This window comes from Ochotona princeps, chromosome 19 (genome assembly GCF_030435755.1).
Source record: "Ochotona princeps isolate mOchPri1 chromosome 19, mOchPri1.hap1, whole genome shotgun sequence".
NCBI lineage: Eukaryota > Metazoa > Chordata > Mammalia > Lagomorpha > Ochotonidae > Ochotona > Ochotona princeps.
The window spans coordinates 39,429,885-39,453,915 of NC_080850.1; the positions used below are offsets into that span (position 1 = coordinate 39,429,885).

General features: G+C 44.7%; 1 protein-coding gene across 1 annotated transcript in view; it reads left to right on the forward strand.

The window, feature by feature from the left end:
• FBN2 (fibrillin 2) overlaps positions 1–24,031 on the forward strand; it is a 189,810-nt gene that overhangs the window by 133,921 nt on the left and 31,858 nt on the right. Inside the window, exons 32-47 of the mRNA XM_058677557.1 lie at positions 1,118–1,240; positions 3,615–3,737; positions 5,549–5,674; positions 10,775–10,897; positions 11,366–11,488; positions 11,777–11,938; positions 12,529–12,597; positions 12,989–13,114; positions 14,323–14,448; positions 14,983–15,135; positions 18,807–18,875; positions 19,738–19,863; positions 20,002–20,127; positions 20,586–20,711; positions 22,383–22,499; positions 23,891–24,019. Coding sequence (XP_058533540.1) covers positions 1,118–1,240; positions 3,615–3,737; positions 5,549–5,674; positions 10,775–10,897; positions 11,366–11,488; positions 11,777–11,938; positions 12,529–12,597; positions 12,989–13,114; positions 14,323–14,448; positions 14,983–15,135; positions 18,807–18,875; positions 19,738–19,863; positions 20,002–20,127; positions 20,586–20,711; positions 22,383–22,499; positions 23,891–24,019 — 1,947 coding nt within the window. The remainder of the gene's footprint in view (positions 1–1,117; positions 1,241–3,614; positions 3,738–5,548; positions 5,675–10,774; positions 10,898–11,365; positions 11,489–11,776; positions 11,939–12,528; positions 12,598–12,988; positions 13,115–14,322; positions 14,449–14,982; positions 15,136–18,806; positions 18,876–19,737; positions 19,864–20,001; positions 20,128–20,585; positions 20,712–22,382; positions 22,500–23,890; positions 24,020–24,031) is intronic.

Consider the following 24,031-nt stretch of genomic DNA (forward strand, 5'->3'; position numbering starts at 1 on the left):
TCACAGGGCAGGTAGTGGGTGGCTTAGACTGCAACACAGCCTCTAGGTTGGTCCCTTTAAGAAAATCAAGTTGCAAAATAAGGTGTGTTTGGCAAGTTGGACACTAACAGGGCTGATGTGAAGCCAGAAGCGTTTCTGCATATGTGACTCCAACAGCTATACTAAGAATTAGTTAGTTAGGTGAAAACACACCGTTCTTTATATTCTATAAAGCTTTGGAGAACTAAATCTACATGGTTTATAATACACAAACACACATACACTTTTATATTCATGTATATAGCCATGTGTCAAAGACAAGCAAGCATTCTGATAAATGTGTCATTAGGCGATTTTCTTGTTTGTGAGTCTAGTAGTGTGTGCTGACAGAAACAGACCACCACAGGGTCACTGGATAGTGCAACCTGATCATCCCACTGCCATATTTGAGGTTCGTCATTGACCGGCATCACTGTATAACACGTGACACAGTATGTGTGTGCAGACGTGTGTGAAAGACATGCACACTCACACACACACGGCCAAAAGCATCTGCTCATTTCCCAGATAACATTCCTAGGGAATATTTTTCTATACTCTCAAAACAATAGAAGTAACAAAAACTAACACCCAAATGGCAGTTTTCAAAAATGATGTAGAATGGTACATTGCTTTCAGAACTGACATGTGATTGTGTTGTGTTACCAAGAGAAAACACTTTTTTTAAAAGTCAAACTTGTTTGTAGTATTCATGAAAAAACGTGCAGTGGACATGAAAAGAGGAGGTCTCTTGGAGGCAAAATTTCTCTTGGCATCTGTAATCTGAGCTCTTCTGCTTTGAGTTTGATCTGGGCCTGTGTAGGGAAGGAGGTTTTGTACCCACTGGAAGGGTAACAGCTGCTAGGTGGCACACCTCCCAGGGAGTGGCTGTCCGTTTCTTCCAGAGAAGCACCAATTTCTTGTGGATCATGAACTTCCAGGTCTTGCTGAATTTCTCCCATAATTAAGAATAAAATGTTACCAGTGCTTTCTCTGGCCAGTTCTAAATTTTCTTCTGCGTCTTAACTATGTGGAATTACACATGGAAGTAGTTAATTGGCTGTGTTTTCTCTTTTTCATATGAACTGTGATTTCCTAGATGTGGACGAATGTGAAATTGGTGCCCACAACTGCGACATGCATGCCTCTTGTCTGAATGTCCCGGGAAGCTTCAAATGCAGCTGCCGAGAAGGCTGGATTGGAAACGGCATCAAGTGTATCGGTGAGTTTACATACGCCTGTATCAGAGAGAGAGGGAGAGACAGAAAGAGATGTTCTGTCCACTGGCTCCTTCCAAAGATGGCCACAGCAGGCCCGGGCTGTGTCAGACCTAAGTCAGGTGCCTCGAGCTCCATCCGAATCACCCACATAGGTAACGGCGGCCTAGCACTTGGGCCATCCTCTGCTGCCTTCCCAGGAGCCTGAGCAAGGAGTTGCTTGGGAAGAAGAGCAGCTGGGACTCAAACCAGCACTCTAATACAGGTTGCTGGCATTGGCAAGCAATGGGTGCCACAATGCCAGGGCAGACCGCAGGCATGAAATTCTTAGAGGAACTTCTTCACATGGCTGCTGGCCCCAGTAGAGCAGGGGCATGCTCGTCCTTGTTATTTATTCCTTGTAAATCAAAGTCTATCTTTAGTTGCAAGAGAATTCCTGCCTAAGAGTTTCCTTCGCATTAATATAAATGATCGAATTACAACAGTATGCCTTGGCATCTGCTTTCTAATGTGTTGTTCAGTAAAAATTATTTGATGTGCAGCCAGTGATCCAAGCAGCTGTATTTTTCCAGTCTTTTTCATAGAGTAAGTAATGAGTAAGATTTAAGACCCAGTGAAATGTGTAGAGGAAATGAAAAGGGGTTTTGTAGATGGTATAAGTCTGTAGAAAGTGGTCAATACCAGCCTTTTACTGGAACATGGGATTCTTCTTACGGGCAAATCGAAAGGTTTTGTTGGATTCCAAGAGGTCTGATTTGGAGAACGGAGAGTGGGAAGGCAGCTTTCCCAGGTTTTATAACTCTTGAGCCAGAGTCTAATAATAAGTCTTTTATAGCCACGGGGCTGGGGACTGGCTTATACCCTTGATGTCATTCACAGTGCTGTGTAATGTGCTCAGTGTTCTACATCGTTAACAATAGAGCGTTTCTCCACCTGGTTGGAATTACCCAGGATCATTTAAAATAGAAGAAGCTTTGCTGACTTGCCTGTGATGGTTCCTCATTAAAGCCTTGTAGAGGCCCACAGCAAGGACTAAAAGAATAATCAGGAGAGAAGTTAAGTGGAATAAACCTTCCTGTCCATTCAAATATTTTATTCTCTTCAAATGTTATTGAGCTGACTGTAGAGCCTCAGCTGTCCTGGTTTCTCAGCAGCTTTGCTGTGACGTCCTGTGATGGCCTTGTGAAGTTCTCAAGCTATGTGTCTGGCATTCATCATGCAACTTTACAACCATGACCTCATTTGGATTTTTCTAGTCTAGATTTGCCTCTTTCAGCCTCCCCTTTTTGTGTTTCTTTCCCATCAGGCACTGGCTATCTCTCATGAGGGGGCCTGGCTCCAATGCAAGAGGTTCAACTGTCCAGGCACCTGTGGTCCCCGTTCCCATCCTCGTATGCTCTGTCTTTACTGCCCTGCCTATTCTCACACATTCACTCACTGTATCTTCCCCTCTGTGCTGACACAGAAAGAACCCCTCGTGTGTTGGCTCACTCTCTTCTGTAGTCTGTTTTTCACACAGCAGCAGGAGAAAAACTTTAACCCATTGGTCTGATTCTTCTCCATGATTGTTTTAGCTCACTGGTTTGAGAGAAAGACCCAGCTCCCTTGCGTGGCTTCTGCGATCCTCCAGTGGGCAATCTGGGTTTCCATCCTCCACCTCCTTCTGTCTCCTGTCCTGCACTTAGCCACTCTGACCTCCAGCCATTTCCTTGATCATACCACATTCTTGTCTTCCTCGGTGTCTTTCCATGTGTCAGTCCTCTGCAAGGAGCATCCTTCCATACTGTACTCCACAGGCGAATTCCTCCTCATCCCTTCAGGCTGGAATTAGCCCCCCCACAAGAGGCCCCTGGTTACTGCCATCTAGTTGATGCCTGGCTCAGACTCTCATTGTGGCCTCTAATTTTGAGTCACCTACAGCAGTGTGTAACATTTTCCTGTGTGTAACAGCTATCTGTTCTGCTGGACTGGGGGATTCCATGTGGTCAAGAGTCCTGTTATGATTCCTTTATCTGTGAAGTAAACTTGGAAACTCTATTCTGATTCTCTCTGCTCTGAAACTGTCATGTCTTCAGAATTGACACCTTTCGAGTGGTGATTGGTCACTTCCACCCTCACTGGACGTCCAAATGAAGTCCCAGTTTTCTTTACACTATTAAAATTCTGGTCAATGAGATGTGTCACAGGAAGTTTGAATTCATCACTTGGGCCCCTCTTTGCAACAGGGACGTGTGAGGATTTGAGTTGTGGCCCAGCAGGCAAGCAGAAGTGCATTCCATTTCTCCAATTTAAAAGAAGACAAATGGAGACATAATCCTGGGTGTGGAATGTTCCATTTTCATTTGTGAATCTTGTTGCTCTGCTCTCTCGGCATTCCAGATCTGGATGAATGCTCCAACGGCACCCACCAGTGTAGCATAAATGCTCAGTGCGTGAACACACCCGGTTCGTACCGCTGTGCCTGCTCTGAAGGTTTTACTGGGGACGGCTTCACCTGCTCAGGTGAGTGACAGTCCAGAGGTGTGTTGTGATGCATTTGCCACACCACCCTTCATTTGCTTTCCTTTGAGGAAAGTTAAAGGAAGATGAACTCTACCTATTAATATACTTGACTCATTGTAGAATAAGTGTTGGATTCCTATGCTACACACAAAAAGCAGCAGTGTTTCCCAAAATGTTGGTGGAAATTTTGAAATAATGACACTTTTACTATCATATGCTGCTAATAACTTACCTTATTCATCAAAGGCATTGTCTAGAACTGGATTCCATCTTGCCTGTGCTACCTGTTGCCAGTAGAAGCTTAAGTCAATCGTTTAACCTGTCTGGCCTTATTGTTCCCATTTTAAAATGGACATAGTAATAATGCAGTTTCTTCTTTTTTTTTTTTTTCCTTTTTGGCCACCTAAGTTACTCAGCTATATAAGCTGTGTAAGGTAGGATCTATGCAAAGCTAATCACTGTGCTCAGTATATCACATGCTATTGAGAGAATTAAAGGAGATGAAAAATATTTAGAGTTCAAAAAATTTAGCTTCAAGGTTTCCCCTGTAGACTTGTGTAGCTTAATTATTTATTTACTTTTTTATTTATCTTACCTGTTTCAGAGATACACAGATGGAGGCCTCCCATCTGCTAGTTCATCCCCCAAATGCGATAACCAAAGCAGTGATGTGCCAGCCCAAAACCAAACGGCAGGAGCTCAGGCCAGGTCCTGACAGGTGGCACATCCCCAGCTGCCTGAGCAGCAGCCACTGCCTCCAACACTGTGCCTTAGCAGAAAGCTGGAGGCAGGAGGGGAACCAGGACTGCACCCTCCGATAGCACATGCATGAGGCCCCAGAGGTGTCACCCACCCCTCCACCAGCATTCTGGAGGGCGCTGGTGTGCGGCTGGCTCCTCCTGGTGAACTCAGTAGGACAGGTGTGTTGCAGCTACATTTTGGCACAGACTTGAAGCCCATTATTAATAGATGGAGTCTGGTGAATGACATCAAAATTGCAACTTTTAATTTTCAAATGCCTTTTTTAGAAAACATGTTTGTTGACCTTGCAAGCTGTCCTGTTTTTAAGCCTTGGACATTGTGCCTTTCCCAGCATTCCTATGCATTTTGGTGTCATAAACATCTGCATACAGTCGCTGACTCAGCCAGCATATTAGCTCAGTGAGCATCTCACAGCTCCCCTTCTAAACGTTCCTAGGATTGGTGAACTCAGTGAGAAAATGGCCTGTTGGGTAGGGCACCCCAGGGGCTCTGAACTCAGTAAAAACTAGCATATCCGCCCTTTCCCTCTTTTCTACATCATAGAATCCAAGTGTCTCACAGTCTGAGTTACACCTGTTTGCACAATTAAGATAGGAGTGCTTGTGTCAGATTGTAATGACATGAAAGAAACTGTCCATTCCCCTGTTGTTCCTGATTTGTTTGAAAATATTTGGACTCATGAAAAATTTGATTTAATTATTCCAGTGTAACAATGTTTTCAGAGGAGCAGGCATTGCAGTTCACTCCAGGGTTCTCTTTCATGTTAAATGATCTTGGCATAGCCCTGGGACATTAGATGAAGGTACAGAGAGCAAAGGCACATGTGAGAGACACCTGCACATCTCTTACTAGGCTTGTTGCTGTTGGATGTAGGATTGTGGATGAGCCACCTTTAGGTTGTTATACCCTAGTTGAGGTGAGTGTGATTAATTGCTGTTTGATGTTAATCAGCACAAAGTGAAGCCAGGAAAACCGGTTGAGTTATGGAGCATGAAAAAAGTGCCATGACATTTGGATCATGATAGAAATGTAATTTACTTCTCCTACAGATGTCGATGAGTGTGCAGAAAACATCAATCTCTGTGAGAATGGACAGTGCCTCAATGTGCCGGGTGCTTACCGCTGCGAGTGTGAGATGGGCTTCACCCCAGCCACAGATAGCAGGTCCTGCCAAGGTAGGTCCCCAGGACTCCAGCGCTTTCTCAGGTTGGATCAACTATAGCAACTGAAACCATAAAACAGCCTGGACCAGGCTCCATAGCACATGCTACACATAGAAAAGTCGTTTGTTTAAGTGCAGATACTTGCAGAATGAATAATGATGAAGGTGGCTTTCATCTCTTATGAAGTTTTCCTGGCCAAGAGCCAATGGTTGAAAGTTTGGCTCGTTCTTTCTTCCCCCACCCCTACCTTTTTCTGTGACTAAATGAATGACATGTGGCAGAACTATCTACTGCTTAAAATGTGATCTGTCACCTCGCCCAGACCCTGCTGTTAACAGAGCTAACTTGTGGCATTTGGCTTCATGTTTGAATCAGCTATGTGTCAGAGCAGAGTGCTCCTCAGGGAGTCATCAAGAACTTCACCTGTGCTTGACACAAACAACTCCCTCTAAGTTATAACCTCATCCTCCTTTTCCACGTGAGATCTTTAGGCCTACTGTGCCATTCTAAGAATTTGATAGTTTTCTCTTACTGGAAAACAGAGCCACAGAGAGACGAAAGAGATCTGAAACCTGGTTGACCTCTCAAATAGCTGGAACAGCTGGGGCAGGGCCCTCCAACCTAGTGTCCCACATGGGTGATGTAAATCCAAGTATTTGGGCCAGCATCCACTGCCTTCCCAGGCATGTTAGCAGGAAACCCAGCTAGGATTCAGACCAGCACTCCTGAACGAGATGCTGGCATGCCAAGCAGTGTCTTAACTCATTGCATCACACTACATGCTCCAGCTTTTTTAAAATTAGAGATCAAAATCACATTAAGTATGATTTGGACTATCATTGTGTTATAGGGGGTACATAAAAATATAGATGAAAGGGACACAATTAAAAACAATTCACACCAGCCATAAGGCCTCACCAAAATCTGTGATTCACAGGAGAAAAACAAAATCAACGTGGGTGAACTTAGGGCCAAAAATGATAAAATGAAAGCATGAAACATGTTAGACTTTCTCCCTGCACTAGTGAATCCCAGCACAAACACACACTCATCCTAGCATCTGAGATGGCTCAGAATACCCCGTAACAGCCCCGCTAGCGGAGGGAATGCTGACGAAGCAAAGGCTGAGAGATCCTGAAGCTATTGGCAGGTATCCACCAGTCTGGAGAGAATGGGAACAGGGGGTCAGTAGAGGGCCTGGGGGAAGATTCAGGAAACTGTCAGCATCCAGCTCCTCTGTTGACCTGCTCGATGAAGCCAGCTCACCCCTTCTGTGCAGTCCAGCCGTGTCACACATCGTGTGGACTTTTCTCTTCTGGCTGGGTTCCAGAAGCTGGTCAGTAGAAAGTGGGTGTGGAGAGGGGATTCCTTGCCTGCTCATGTGCGTCAGCTGGACGAGGAAGAAATCAACAACTATTGGTACTTTGGCTCACAGGAGCCAGAAGCATGCCCTGCCATGACAGCCCTTTATCTGTGACATGCAGCTTTTTCCCAGAGCCACCCCCAGGAGAGAGTTGGGTGATTCCTGTTTAGTATTTCTCTTCAGCTTGTTTTCCTGTCTCTCAGGTAGTCTCTCCTACCTTCCCACCTTGGCATAAATTCATGCCCCTCTGAGCTGGGTGCGGTCAGAATTTTCCACTCAGTATCTATTACTCCAGATTCTCAGAATCTCTTGTCCAAAGCATTCCTGGAGTTGATGTGTCCCGCCGTTTTCCGCCAAAATAGCAGATTACAGAACCTAGAAGAATCTCCATAGATGAAGTGAGCCTGCCTACAGACCACTCGTCCACTGTCTGCGTCGCACACAGGCCAGGCTCGTCGACAGTGGGATCGGAGTCCAGCGGACCCCTCACAATAGCCTTGTTAAAGAAGCCCAGAGCCCCAGCAGCCTTCCAAGTGGTACTGCGCTACAGAGGGCTCTCAGGAGCCTCCAGCTGGATGGCTTCACACTCAGCAGCAGCTCTTGAGAGTGGACCCCCACGGTCTAGAAATAGGCTGCCAGGGAAAGCAACCTTGCAGGCATCCTGGGGAAACCAGGGAAAAGAACAGCTATGAGAAAGGAGAGGAGGCAGTCCAGGGTGGAGGAGGATTTCCCAGCTGTATGTGGTGCCATGGAAAGCTTAACCAAAACAGACTTGAGCAGGTTTGAAGGGACTATGGCAGAGCAGTGTAGGAAAGGGCAGAAGGAGAGATGGCAAAGTTTAAGGAACCAAGAAACAGGGACCAACACGACAAATTCAGGGGAACATCACAGAGCACAAGAGATGGCAAATGAAAATAAAATCACTAGTGTGGAAATGAAGGTCCTAGGGAAACCACAGTGAACAAATAAGCAAGCAAAAGAGGCAAGACCACAAGCTTATGTCTCCCTTTCAAAAGAGCTACTTTGTAAGAAGCATTAGAGCACTCTAGCAAAGCATAAAGCAAATGTTATCCTGAAATGGAAGAACCAAATGTGCAGGAAAAGACCACAGTGTCTCTGGTCTGCAGCACCCATTGGTTCCAGTGGAAGACAGGGCTGGAAACAGAACCAACCCAGCAACTGCAACCACCAGCTGATGGGGGCAGTGGACTGTGCCGGGCCCTGTACTTGCTAGTACATACAAGAATCTGGTCTGGGAACACCTCAGACAAAATTTCTTTGGGGATCCTCCTAATCAAACTGCCAGACTCAGAACCCTAATCATGAAAAGACAGAGGACAGAACAAGTCAATCAACCACCTCAGCTATATGTTGGCAGTGAAAAACTGGGCAGAGACTCTATGGTGGACTATGTCAATCAGTGGATTCTTCAACGACCTCATCGTGCTTGGAGTGGTGAGATTGGCAGCAATTCATAACTGGTGAACCATCAAAACCACTTGAGCAAGACCCTCAGAGCATGCCCCACATCAGGGAGCTGGGATGGGTGGGAGACTGGGTGGGGCTTCTCCCTTAAAATCCCCCTTTACCTCAGACATGTGAAGGAAACAATATGGAAGTGATAGTCTTACCCATTTTCCTATAGCCCTTGAACCTTTTTACCCTAATTAACTATGCAAAGATTGTCAAAAATATAATTAAAAAAAAGAGAAAAAAAAAGACCACAGTGTCAGCCACCAGCCCTGCTACTTCTGGGAACATTAGTCATAAAGGAAGAGATATGTGGAGTTTATTCACCCTGTATATGTAAAATAGGTTTTTAAAATGATGGTAGAGAAAAAGTCCCTCTTGATGGTAAGGAGGATGTCTGGAATGAAGCCAGTGGGCAAGTTCTAGGGCCTGGCGTGATAGCACTGGGATTCCGTGTGGGCACGGGTTCTAATCCCGGCAGCTCCACTTCCCATCCAGCTCTCTGCTTGTGTCCTGGGAAAGCAGTCGAGGACGGCCCAAAGCCTTGGGACCCTGCATCCGTGTGGGAGACCTGGAAGAGGCTCTGGACTCCTGGCTCCTGATCAGCATAGCTTCAACCATTGTGGCCACTTGGGGAATGAATCAATGGACTGAAGATCTTCCTCTCTCTCTCTCTTCTCCTCTCTGTATATCTAACTGCCCAATCAAAATAAACTAAAAAATAATAATAAATGGGGAAGTACAAATGGAACTGCTATTGATCTCTTTACATAAATTAATAGAAAACACTGAAAGTTATGTAAGTCATTAAAATGGGGAAAATTACATAACTAAAGTGAGTTGAATATATTGTACAGAACTATTCAATATCACCCATCTAAGCTTTAGCAAAAAAAAGGAAGCCAAAAAGATTTATTTTCTATGTTTCTTAACATTAGTGAAGTGTTTCAAAACTTACAGTAGGGAGAAATTTGTGTAATTTTTTAGTTTTACTCTCTAAATAAATGTTAGAAATATTAAATGATACACATCAGTGATAGCTCTTTTGTTTTTGCTGTCTTATTTTCTAAATTGTTTGCCATCTCTTCTGTTTTGCTGTCAACACTTTCCTGTGTTGAAAATTTTGAGTATGTATTAACAGTAAAGCAATATTCCTTTTAAATGTGTTATTTTACCCCAAGTATCACCTGAATGAAACATATTTCCAATAAAGGTAACTTAAAGGTAAATGTATACTCAGAGAGCTAATAATATTCTGTTTTCACTTACAGATGAACATAAATCAGCTTTAATCTCACTTAGGGGATATTTGATCATTTATATAAAGAGAATTGCTTTTTCTAATTCCTGACATGATGACACTTGCGCACATGAGCAGAACAGTTTCAACCTCTACCATAAATCTTCCGGAAGTTGAGACCAGTTATTTTAACTGTCAGGAATAACTAGAGACCTGCTATACTTTGAAGATGTAACTGTCTCAAGTGACAGATTGGGACGACTTGTCTATTCTAGCTTAATATACGACAGACCTTATCTGAATTCTCAGAATATGAAGGAGTTTGTGTGCGTGCCAGTCCTGTCTGAGTAGAGGTGCAGATTTTTTCACAGCTGTTTATACATGTAAACATGTTCACTTCTGCATTAGTGAAGAGTGACATACTGACATTCATTGACCTCGAGTTATGGCCTCAGGGAAACATTTCAAAATAGATTTCTGATTTCAGTTCATTACTTAATGAATATATAATTTAATGAAATACGTAAGGAAACAGGAGCAGTAGACCATCTTAGCACATGGCGTAAGTCCCTGTTTATAACTGACTTTATGATAGATAATAGAATAAAAAGTTAAAATTGAAAAATAATGTTAATGTATTGAATATCTAAAAAATGTATGTTTTTAATTTTAAAAGTTCTAAGACATCTGCCATTTGCACTATTTTGTTAGAACCTTTGAATTTTTTTTTCTGATCTTACTCCTTAGACAGTTTCATATGTATTTTTGGCATTCTTTATCTAATGCCAACTCTGTTCTTTAAAGTGTAAAGTTAAAGTACTAGATACTCGTGTACCGAGAAAACAGGATTTCTTTTATGTCTTAGTCCCACCAGTGAGTAGTGGCTGCCTACCAGTTCCATTACTTACTTAGACAAAGACAAACTTACTGCACATAAATAATATGAAGAACTCGTTCATGTTTTGCATTAAATCAGTGTTTAAATGTCTTCATCGTCGAAAGAATGTGTGGTTTTTTTTTTTTTTTTTTGCATTTTCAGATATTGATGAGTGTTCCTTCCAAAACATCTGTGTCTTCGGAACTTGCAACAACTTGCCTGGAATGTTTCACTGTATCTGCGATGATGGTTATGAATTGGACAGAACAGGAGGGAACTGTACAGGTATGTTCAGTCGAAGGGTTTCCCTGAGCTCTGCTTCATTGGCTATGAAAGTTTTCTGCCAAGCATAAAAGTGTTTCAACCGTGTGTTTAGCCAACCTATGTATTATTAGATTATCCATTTTTCTGAAAAAATTACATTTGGGTACATTGTTCTTACATAGAATTAACCCATTTTCTAACATATAACTGACTGTAAGTATGTGTATATGTACACACAGAATCTCTAGATCTGTAACACTTTACCATAAACATCTGTTCAGGATTTTTAAATGTCACTGATATAAATGCCAATTGGCTTGATGCTGTAGAGTCTTTTTAAGGTACATAGAGGATTTTAGAATCTTTATGGCCTGGTGCTGAGTTCTGCTTAATAATTTTTGATCTACTGACTTGCAAAAATGTGCCAGAATTTTTGGAAAGCGGATATGGCTTGGATAGTAAAGATGTTCCATTGTTAATGCCTTGTAGACATTGATGAGTGTGCAGACCCCATAAACTGTGTCAACGGCCTCTGTGTGAACACGCCTGGGCGCTACGAGTGTAACTGCCCACCAGACTTCCAGCTGAACCCCACTGGAGTAGGCTGTGTTGGTAAGCAAACCCTGCGTGAAGCAGATGTGATTATGCAGAACTAAATGCCCAGACTCTGTTGGTAATGAACTGCCATGAGTGTTGGCTTGAATTAACTTGGAAAGCCTGCCCCTTCTACACCATGGTCCTGAGGAGGTCTGAAGCCCCAGGCTGTCTCAGTGCTGGGGGTAGACTGACCCTGTCATCTCAGAGTATGGAATGTGACTGTCTTCCTCTGAGTGCCCGTTGTCTACAGTGGGACTCGCTGCTATGGCGAGGGGGAAGTTAAGCTCATCTGTTGCCCTGCAGATAACCGCGTGGGCAACTGCTATCTGAAGTTTGGGCCTCGAGGAGACGGGAGTCTGTCCTGCAACACGGAGATCGGGGTGGGCGTCAGTCGCTCCTCCTGCTGTTGCTCCCTCGGGAAGGCTTGGGGAAACCCCTGCGAGACGTGCCCCCCTGTCAACAGCAGTAAGTATGGAGGTGCCGCAAGGGGAGGAGGCAGACACTGGCACGAGGTGCGTTGTCATGTATGCCACTAAAGAATGGGGAAAGCTAGGTTTCCATGGCAGTGGTGGTGCTGAGTCACTGACAAAGCAATTTGATTTCCTCTCTTCCCTATTGTTACAGTTGTAATCCAGTATGAATGGCAGTAATGTCAGTGTTCACTAATGTCATGGATCTTTACCTTACTCCTCTTGGGCCGTTTAGTTCAGGGCCCTAGGTGTGTTGTATTCCTGGAGTCAGCCACAGTGTATCGTAAATTGAAGCATATGTCCTCAGTGCGGACATGAAATAAGACCTTTCTTAGCCAAAAAAAGTTGTGATTTTTATCAGCTAAAAACAAAAGGTTTTGGCATTCTGCTGTGTGTAGAGAAGGAATGACCTTTTTTCAAGCAGAGTGTATTCTATATTAGTTTATCTGTATTGGAGAAGGCATGAAGGAGGCTGTGGATCTGATCCTTAAGCCGGTGAGTTGGAGCCGCAGAGCCAAGCTGTGTGTCATTGTCTCAGCCACTCAGGCCCAGGGTTCCAGGCTCTGACTTTGCATTGTTTTGTAGCTGAATACTATACCCTGTGTCCGGGAGGCGAAGGCTTCAGACCTAACCCCATCACAATCATCTTGGAAGGTAAGCTCCTCTCTGTCCCATCAAGTTGATTTTAGAGACAAGCCAGTTGGCACAGAGCAGGCCCTGCAGGGTTGTTGAGCAGAGTGACTCCTCGTTATCAGTGGACTGCCAGGATGCATAACGAGGGAGTCATGAGCCATCACAGCCGTCCACAAGCTCTCCTCCATCTTCCCCCAAACATTTCCGCAGCTTGCTCTTACAGCCCTGCAGAGTTCCCCACAAGAGCCAGGAAATCTGTGGCCAGCAACAGCCTCCCACCTACACGCTCCCGTGTGGATGCCTCCCCCCACCCCAGAGGTGGGCAGGCTCCGCAGGGTGGCACCTTTGCACACTCTCAGGTTATACCTTGTCTTTGACCCTGGTATTGGCTGAACTCTGTTCCCTTCTGTAGACATTGACGAGTGCCAGGAGCTACCAGGTCTGTGCCAGGGAGGGAACTGCATCAACACTTTTGGGAGCTTCCAGTGTGAGTGTCCGCAAGGCTACTACCTCAGCGAGGAGACCCGCATCTGTGAAGGTGAGGCCATGGCGCTGTGGCTGCTGGAGGGCAAAGGGTGTCTCGGGTCTGGGGAGCCGTTGCTGCTTCACAGCTGTTTTCTCATCCTTTGCATGCTGCTCATTTGTATGTTGATTTAAGGCGAATCAGCTAATTTCACATTGTTTTTAAGAGTAAGAAGTTGACCATGTTGTGAGGAGTGTGAAAACATACAGCACAGGTTTTTTCCTAAGTCACAAATCCGGAATCTGAGCTGCTCCAAGATCTGAAACTTTTGGCATGCCAACAGGAAAATGACAACACTATGAAACTTTGTTTTGCACCCCACATTATTTTTAACAGTATGTAAAAATCTCTCTGTGCTCTGTGTGTAAGTTGCATATAAAATACCAGTGAGCTTTGTGGGTATACACAAATATTCCAAAAGCCAAAAGCCCAACACACCACAGTTCTAAGCATTTCGGATGACGGATACTCCATCTAGATCAGAACATCTGAGGAAATACTGATAGAATTTATATTTTATAGGTAAGCTTAAATGCCACTTGGAATTACTTTGTAGTTGCTTAAATGTTTGATATATTGTAACATGCACAGAGGCTGTGCATATGCCTCTGTTAGCCTCAGTGCCCTCACCTGCCACATGACCCTGTCATCAACCCCGCGTCTTCCTTGTCCTACACAGCAGTCTCCAGGTTTACTAGGGAAAATGAATGAGCGCTTCTGAACAGCCAACATCAAACAGGGACCGTCCTAACTCTGGCTTTGGGACATGTTAGATACATGCATCTGGAGAAAATGTCATTTAACTCTGGGCCGTCCAGCAGCTGGGGACCACAAGAGAAGGGCTCTCTCTGTTCCTGGTTTCATTCCATTGGAAGTTTAGGGAAAGTGACTTAACGGAAGAGCAGGCTTGGAGGAAGTTCTGTGAAGAGTTAGCCTTTCTATTGTTAAAACCTTGGTGCATGTAAAGAGTATTTTGTTACTGTGCGAATTATTTCCTTCGATGACTTGCACCTTTTAATTTGGAATTTCTTTTCCTTTTGAAGAATGAATGCCCTTTATGTCATGTGAAGGCAATTGGGGAAGTTTCTTGTACGGTTTCTTTGAAGGTCAAGAATTCTCTATGTAGTTATTTTGAGTTCTAATTGGGAATCGTCTCCAGGCTTTGTTCAAATAATGTCACTCAAAAAACATGTCTCGTAAATGTCTCTTCTCGCCCTCTGCAGACATTGATGAGTGCTTTGCCCATCCTGGTGTCTGTGGTCCTGGGACCTGCTACAACACCCTGGGAAACTACACCTGCATTTGCCCCCCCGAGTACATGCAGGTCAATGGAGGCCACAACTGCATGGGTAGGTGAAGGTCTGGCCAGTCAGTTGGCTCACAGTCACTGAGTCCACCCACCAGGTGCTTAGGTCCCAGAATGACTGTTCAGAAAGTTTGGAAAGTAGATCTTGACCAATCAAGTGCTTGCTTGTAAGTGGCTGGCACTGTGCATCTTGGCTGTTAATCCTTAGCTCACATGAGTATGAGACGAATCTTCATCAGCTATCACAGTTATTTCTCCTTAAATTTAGTTTTCCATCCATATGAATACAAAGTGAACATGATTATATATGTAAGACTATTTAAAGTTTAGTACACAGTGGTTTTTAATGTTTTGAGTAGGGAAACAAATATACATTAACCTTGTCACCAAATAAAATTACAAATTTCTTATCCAAAAAGCAAAGAGGTGCCCATCCTACAGAGAGCGACACACTGATCTGAGTTCCTTGCAGACCCGTGTTGCAGGTGCCTGAGCCATGTGTGAGAGTTGTATTAATAGAGGACTCACAGTGTGCACTGTGTTGTTACCTGCTCGCTCATGTCCTTTCTCTGTGCAGACATGAGGAAAAGCTTCTGCTACCGCAGCTATAACGGAACCACCTGTGAGAATGAGCTGCCATTTAATGTGACCAAGAGGATGTGCTGCTGCACATACAATGTGGGCAAAGCCTGGAACAAACCATGTGAACCGTGCCCAACACCAGGAACAGGTGAGCATGCAGCCCACGTCTCTGCTGAACACGGGAGCAGGGGACGGATATATGACCTGTCCAAGCCGTGAAGTCCCTGGGTGCTATAACCGGAAATGCCCTTCCTGGAAATATCCCACAGCAGCCTGTGCCCCATTCGCCAAGGCACCCTCTGGGGTACAGGCACAGACTTCTGCGACATATGTTGAACAGTCTTCTAAACTTCCTGAAACAAGGCTCCACTGCTGAAGAGTTAGAATTTGCAGCTTTGGTCTATTTGAACTCGCCATCTTCAAACCATGCTGCTCAATTATTGATCTGTTCACTGCACAGTTGTTTTCTTTTTTAAGCCACTGTTCATGTATCACCAAGCTACATATGGAAGCTAGAATATTTTCATTAAAAACTTAGAGTCATTTAAAAGCCATCAAATTCCATAAGTTCCAGAATTGTGGTGGAGCAAGTAAATTCGTCTCCTATAGTGCCAGCATCCCGTAAGAGCAACTGGTACCAAGTCCAAGCTGCTCCACTTCAGTCTAGCTCCCTGAGAGAAGCTTGGGAAAAACGGGGGAGGATGGACTAAGTAGTTGAGCCCGGAAGTTCCTGGTTCCTGACTTGGCTGTCTGCCGCGAGAGCCAGTGGACAGACCGTCTCTTTCTTCCTCCCGCTTCCTCCCCCGGTGTTCAGGATGAGACACGGGCACCTTTGGAAATGACTGAAATTCTGTGGTGAAAAGGACATTTAGTCCTATATTGCCAACTTTATGTACTGTAAAATTAGGTAGACATTATTTTTTTTAAAAAAATGTAAAGGTTATTTATTTGAAAGACAGAGATTTGGAGAGAAAGGGAGACACAGAGAGAACTCCCTTTCTGCAGTTTACTCTGCAAATGGTCACAATGACTGGGCTGGGCCAGGCTGACGCGGGGAGTCAGGAACTCCGTCCTGGTCTCCCACATGGGAAACAAGTGCCTGAGTTCTTGGGCTATCTTCTGCAGCTTTCCTAGCTGCTAGTAATGAGCAGGGAGCAGGACCCAAACTAGAACACCCAGGGCTTGAACCATTGCCCATGTGGGATGCTGGCAACATAGGCAGCCGCTTAACCCTCTGCACCCCTACACTGGCCTTCATTAGGGGCAGGCGTTTGGCGTAACTTTGAAGAGCACTGCTTGGGACTCCCTCTGGCTCAAGTCCTGTGTCCACTGTCGGTTTGCTTTCCTGCCAATGCACAGCCGTGGAAGGCAGCAGGGGACGGCCCCTGCCAGTGGGGCCTGTGCCAGCCACAGGACAGTGTCCACTGTCAGTTCACTGTCTTGCCGACGCGCAGCCATGGAAGGCAGCAGGGGATGACCCTAGCAGTGCTCCCCCCGCCCCCCTGCGGGAGAGACCAGATGGAGTTTCTGACTCCTGGCTTTAGGTTGGCCCAGCAACGGACATATCAGGCGTTTGGAGAATGAACCAGCAAGTGGAAGACCTGTCTCTGTCTCTCTCTGTCTTCTCTGCCTTTCAAATTAGATGAAAATGAATTAATTTCTTTTAAGCAGAAGTTAAAATTGCCTAGTTAGAAGTTGAAGAGCACTGCTGTAGGGAGGTACAATATCGGTTTCTGTATGGGGATGTGAAAGGCCTAGGCCTGTATTTAAAATCCAGCCTCTGCCATTTACATTGTATGACCTCATGTAAAACATTCACCGCTTCTCAAGCTGATTCCTGCTACATTAAATAGGGGTATCAAGGCAATGTATCCGTGGCTAATCCACACGGTGTAATAACCAGTAATGAGATGATGTGTATGGATTATGGTTTGTTTATTGCCAGGCAGTTCGTAGCTGTCACATTGAGTGTATGGAGGATGCCTCTCTCACTCTTCTGGGCGCTTGCTATGTACTAGTGGATGAACCAATACAGGACTGCTTCAGATAGTTCATGGAGAAGGTGGAATTTAAAAACTTATTTTTAATGTGAACTTTTTATTTGAAATCTTTGCTAATAATATGCTATTTCTGTGAACTTCTTAGATACCCACTCTATGGGTTTTTGCAACAAAATGAACTTATAATTTCATTTTTCTATTTTGTTTTAATTTTTTAAGATTTGTTTTAAACAGGAGAGGGATTGGGGACAGCGCAGTAGCCTAGCAGCTAAAGTCTTCACCTTGCACCGATTCTAATCCTGGCAGGCCTGATTCCCATCCAGCTCCCTGCTTGTGGCCTGAGAAAGCAGTCGAGGACAGCCCAAAGCCTTGGGATCCTGCACTCGCGTGGGAGACCTGGAGGAGGCTCTTGGCTCCTGGCTTCAGATCAGCTCAGCTTTGACTGATGTGGCCACTTGGAGAGTAAATCAGTGGACGGAAGATCTTCCTCTCTGTCTCTCTTCCTTTCTGCATATCTGACTTTCCAATAAAAAAATAAAAATAAAAACCTTTTTTTTAAAAAAAAAAAGGGGGGGAGAGGAATGGAGAGAAAAAAAAGATGGATATTCCATCCATTCACTCCACTGATGGTCACAACAGCTGGAGTTGATGAGGACAGGTCAAGAGCCTGGAATGGATCTGGGTCTCCCCTGGGTGTCAGGGACGCGGGATACATAGAGCATCTTCTGTGCCTTCCCATGCACAATGAAAGGGCTCTGTCTGTGGACTCCACCGCAGCTCTCATCGGAGGTGCTCCTGAAGCAGAGGGCGTGACCTGAGTCCGCGTCCCTTCCCGCCAGCACCTGCAGCACAGTACTGAATTCTAACTTACGTAGCTGTGGGCATCAGATGCATTTTATGATCAGAATCACAAATTCTTGCACATTTCTGTTAATTTGTTGGTAGTTTCTTTTATGTCATAATGCATTGTTTTTTAATGAGTCATATTTCATATTCCTATAAAGACATTTCTGGTCAAAGAGAAAAGATAAAAGTTGCCATCTCATTTACTACTCTCATTGTCAACCTGTTTCTCCAGTAAAAAATGGTTTTTATCTTTTTTTTCATGGTATGTCTTTGTGAAACCTACAATCCCTTCCTAAATATCTGCTCTAACCTGTCTTAAGTCCGTATCACTGGATCGTTTTTAAAGCTCTGACTATCCTGAGAAAAGAGAGCACCTGGTATGAGTTTTGAGCTTAGATATGACTTACTTAGCTGCTCAAATCAAGAGAACTAGAAATCACAGAAAGAACAACAGTAACTTTATTTTTAAAGATTATTTATTTTTATTGGAAAGTCAGATACACAGAGAGGAGGAGAGACAGAGAGGAAGATCTTCCATCCATTGATTCACTCCCCATGTGGCCACAATGGCTGAAGCTACGCTGATCAGGAGCCAGGAGCTCTTCTGGGTCTCCCACGCGGGTGCAGGGTCCCAAGGCTTTGGGCTGTCCTCGACTGCTTTCCCAGGCCACAAGCAGGGAGCTGGATGGGAAGCAGGGCCACTGGGATTAGAACTGGTGCCCATACAGTATCCTGGCGCGTGCAAGGTGAGGATTTTAGCTGCTGGACTGTTGTACCAGGCCCAACAATAACTTTTAAAACACCTTGATCATTGCATAAGCTGGTAATATTCTCAGATGCATGTAATTGAAATTAAAATGCCTGGTTTGGATAATATGATATACATTTGCTTATGAATGTAATACTTGATAGACTGGTATTTTGAAGCAGCCTGAGAATTCTAAGAGTGCATTGCTTTATTTCTGTTTTGTAGCTGACTTTAAAACCATCTGTGGAAACATTCCAGGATTCACATTTGACATTCACACAGGAAAAGCTGTTGGTGAGTTCTTTGGGGACTCTGTTTATTCTAAAACACACACAAATATGTCACATGTTGTCAAAGTGCACTTGATGTTTTTAAAATCTGAGAAGACAAGACAGAATCAGGATTCCGATCTACTACAGTTGCTTGAGAGAGAAATGCCAGGTTTACGGGCTCTAACCAAGTGTTAATAAGGGTATTATTTCACCAGCATACTCTGTGCTGGAGTTATGTTAGTTACGTGACTATCTTAGGATTTTATACATACCAAGCCGCCTTCTCATGCATCTTGAGTTACATGACTCTAAATAACCAGCTCCAGTTTAACCTTTGCTTGCTGTTTTCATCAAGACATGTTGTAGTGCTTGGTCTATTCTTGCAGTATCCCTTTCTACTGGTCTAGGTACGAATTTGCAGATGTGTTATCATACAAACCGCTTCCTTCTGAATATACTTCCTGTTGACTGTGCGTTACCTCCTCAGAGGTTTTGGGAAGCAACATAATTTTAAGTTTCTAGTACCAGTCCAGATATTAGAAGCAGGTAGCTTTCTTCATCCAGTGAACAGCAACAGAAGTTAGGGCAACTAATAACAGTGGTGAGGAGGACCTGGTCTTCTGGAAAGAGCATTTGCCATATAGACACCAAAATCACTTGAGCTGTCTTAGAACGACTTGAATTTGTCCGTTTCTACTTAGAAGGACTAACCTATGTTGTGGTTCATATGTTTTCATAAGCCACAAAATTGTAATTGTTTTTTTTCCCCTTACACGGAATGTGTGTTCCTTCTCCGGGTCCTTCAAAGCACTGTTGGGGTTAGATGGCAAACACTGCTAAGCAGAACCGGAAAATGTGTGATGACCCAGTGTTTTTCATTTCAGACATTGATGAGTGTAAAGAGATTCCAGGCATTTGTGCCAACGGCGTGTGCATTAACCAGATTGGCAGTTTCCGTTGTGAATGCCCGACAGGATTCAGTTACAATGACCTCCTCTTGGTTTGTGAAGGTACCCTGAACCACACATAAGCCCGGAGAGCTCGTTAGGCAGAGGGGGTTGTCAGCAGACTTGGGACTGACTGCGTGCTGAGGGTTGATCCTGGTGCAGCCCAGGAGGGTGCTTCACGTGGAGCTCTTGCCCTTTCAGACATCGACGAGTGTAGCAACGGCGACAACCTGTGCCAACGCAACGCGGACTGCATCAACAGCGCGGGCAGCTACCGCTGCGAGTGCGCCGCGGGCTTCAAGCTCTCGCCTAACGGGGCGTGTGTAGGTAAGAGAGGGGTGCTCCAGACGGGTCCCCCAGCACGAGCCTCTGTAGATTTTACATGCTCCAGGAGTCCATGCTTTCCTTTGAAGATTATCTTCAAGGATAATTTGGAAAGGGTTTTTTTTTTTTTTTTTCCAGCACAGAATGAACCTGTTTCATCATATCTTTCAGGTCATTTTATTGAGAAAAAGAGGCATTGTCAACAGTTTTCCCTTGAATTGGTCCAGAAATAAAATAGTAGCCTTACAATCCCAGTCAACATTAAACACAGTTTTGTCATTTTTATAAAAAGGCTTGGGCATTTTGAAGCCTGGCTCATTTCGATTCAGCTGTCGTTGTGGGTCATTTTCAGCCTGTCTGTAGTAATTAATAGCAGGCCAGAGAGACAAGGTCTGTGAAGAATGAAGAAATCTTAATAAAAATCAGATATGTGTGACATGTGTTTTATTTTTCCTTTTTAGATCGCAACGAATGTTTAGAAATTCCTAACGTTTGCAGTCACGGTCTGTGTGTTGATCTGCAAGGGAGTTACCAGTGTGTCTGCCACAATGGCTTCAAAGCTTCCCAGGACCAGACCATGTGCATGGGTGAGGAGGGCTTCAGGCCCTGGGGGCCCATCTTGGCCGCCGTGTGAGTCAGTTCCATCACGTGCAAGAGAGACGCCATGTCTCTGCCACAGGCAGTCCACGCTGAACCCGATAGGAATGGACAGACCACGCCACCTTCTTTGGCACTAACGAGTCTCAGGCTTTTTCCAGATGATTCATGTGGCTTGATAGATACTGTTGCCCCCACAGGGTTCTTGTGAGCTTCCGGGTATATTCACCTGCCCTCTGCCCTTCTCACACTCAAGAAAGCACTGCAGAACACCAGGGAGTTCTAAAGAGAACAGTATTCAAATGCATGCATGCATACGTGCGCTTGTTTTTACCCAGGTCATTGAGATGCATCCTCTTTTGTCCTGTCTTTGAGATGACTTGAGAAATCAACAGGACCAAACCATTTCAAAACTCCCAACAACTTTAGCCTAATCAGTTGGGTAGCAGTCATGCGCAGTCAGTGCTGGCTGGGACTGAACCGTATGCCTTAGATCTGACGTCACAGCTGTGCCTGCCTCTGGCAAGGAATGCTGTCTGTTTCACCCTTGGAGGAAGCCAGCTCCAGGATCCCCCTGGAACTTCCCCCACAGTCACAGGGAGAGCTGCCCTGGTGCTGTGGGCTCCCAAGGACGCCTGCCCACACTGCTTCTCCCTTCTGTGCTCAGCTGGGAGTGTAATGTGCCATGTGAGATTGATGATTTAGAAATCCACGTGGGGGAAGATCTGCTCCTGCCCCTAGTGCTGCCCTCACAGTCAACGTCCATCAGATTCCTTGTCAGGCTTTTGTTAAACGGAGCCTTCCTTCCAGAAGTACAGGGTGTGTGTGTACGCACGCTGCCGGGGGACTCTCAGCCACCTGGAGTTCGTGGGCCGAAGAGCCCGAGCTCACGTGGTGAATGACCTTTCTTGCTGCAGTTTTTGGAAAGGCTAACAACACTGACTTCAAAGTCCACTGCTTCACAAAATTAAGGAAACTAAAGTGTGGCTCTCTTTTATTTTCCCCCTTGTTGAAATCAAGGTATTACCAGGCAAGCATTCATGATACTTAACAGAAAAGATTGTTGTAAAAATTGACTGACTGGAAAGGCAGCACACCAGAGAGAGAACTCATGCTGGGGTGTTCACTCCCCATTCATCCACAGTAAGCCACAGCCAGCAAGCAGGAACTCCGCCTGCCCTCCCACCTCGCCTCTCCTGTGCTGCCTTCCCAGACACATGAGCAGGCAGCTGGATCTAAAACAGAGCAGCTGGGATTCCTGTGTGGGACACTAGCATTGCGGGCATCAGCTTAACCCATTGCACAGCAACGTTTGTGCCAATACATTGTTTTGGTTATTTTCAATCATCGGTAATAGGTAGCTAATATATAAAAACAGATATGCAGACTGACTCGCTATAACTTTTCTGCTAAAAGGATATTCACAAACCCCACTTCTGATCATTGCACACTGCTAGAAATAAGAGTATCTTTCCTGTCACTGCGTAATTTTGATTTTTCTCTACCTCATGCTCATTTTGCTAAAATATGTGTGGATTCCTCAGATAGAATTAAGAAAATCTCAGTAATTCAGTAACAAAAAGAACAATTGTGCAAGTTTGATAGCTTTTTTTTTTCCTGGTTATAAAGCTGAACTCCTTTGAACCACTGTTTCTTTGCAGATGTTGATGAGTGTGAGCGACACCCGTGTGGAAATGGAACGTGTAAAAACACCGTCGGCTCCTACAACTGCCTGTGCTACCCAGGGTTCGAACTCACTCATAATAGCGACTGCCTGGGTAGGTACTGTCGCCGGTCCCCACTTGCTTCCATCTTTCCTCCGCACAGTCCACAGGGATACAAATGAAAACCCAAAAACCACTGTGCTGTTATTAAACTCACATAGGTGGGCCAAAAAAAAGATAAGTAAGGTCATCTGACTAAATTCTAGTTAGCAAAAACCATTTATTGGCCTAAATCATCACACACAGAATGCTGGTTTGCCCACTGTAGGGCCATCCTTAGTGAAAGTAAACATACAGGGACCTTGGATGATATGGAGGTAGATCCTTTTTTATTTCAGCGTTGTTGCAAGCTCTTAATCTCATTTCAGCATCTGTTAGGCACCAGCAGACTCCCGCTTAGAAGATGTGATGTGAAACTTCGTTTTGATGGTATCAGCTTTGTAAGCCTTGAGACTTCTTCCAAGCTAGGCCCAGAAACCTCTGAGACACCCTCACGCTGACACATATGTGTGAAGTGAGGTAGGGTGGGGAGTGGCAGAGGTTCCTAAAGCCGCTGGAAGAAGTGAGAAGAGCCGTGTCAACTTTGTGTACCCCTACTTCAACACAACCAGGTGCTGTGCTAGACCTTGGAAGCATCACGTGTGTTAATTCACACAGCCCCACAGTGTGTGAAACCCACAGTGCTTCCACCATAGTGGGTCTACCAGAGCTCAAGTCCAGCTCCAAAGTGAACCCAACCCAGGGTCCTGTCGGTTTTCTGTATATTTCACAATTCTGCTGTTGTGGAAAACATGTAGGATTAGTTGGATGTTTTATTGATCCACCAGCTTCTTCACTGTAGTTTTCTCAGACTCTCTGTGTGTAATCAGAAAGAATTGAAAGATTACAACAGTTCACTGTAGAATCTTCAAACAGCCCAGGAAGTTGTTCACTCGTAATCAACCCTGTGCTTTGACTAAAAACACAGTGCCTAAAGCCCCTTTTCACCAAAATTCTGGATTATGTCAGCAGCTCTAGAGTGGCTGTGACTGGCCTTTCCATAGTTAATATGTTCATTTATTTGTCCTTTGGAGTACAGGCAACTTATCTTCAGGTATGCTGTCTGCAAATGTTTAGGTAGTCCAGTGGAATCCCACTGTTTCCTTGCCTTCGGGAAGACTAGCATTTTCAGTTGGAAACAATGGAAAGCTTCACCCTGTACCTTAGACTTTTACCAGGTTAGAGTCATACCACAACGGCACCTTCTCAGTTACAAATGTACCAGGCGTCTCTGTGACGTCATTAGTTAGATGGTGCCCAGCGCGTGAGCCTTGTCTTCTATGCCATTGGGTCATTGCAAAGGGCTTTGCACACACCTGTTGGTGAACGTGTTCCACCACCCTCAGGGCCATGTGTGCCTCAGATTTCCCCCCACCCCCGAAAAGCTGATTTTTGTTTTCTTACAGATGTAGATGAATGCAGTTCCTTTTTTGGTCAAGTGTGCAGAAATGGACGGTGTTTCAATGAAATTGGTTCCTTCAAGTGTTTATGTAATGAAGGCTATGAACTCACGACAGACGGTAAAAACTGCATAGGTGAGTAGCTGA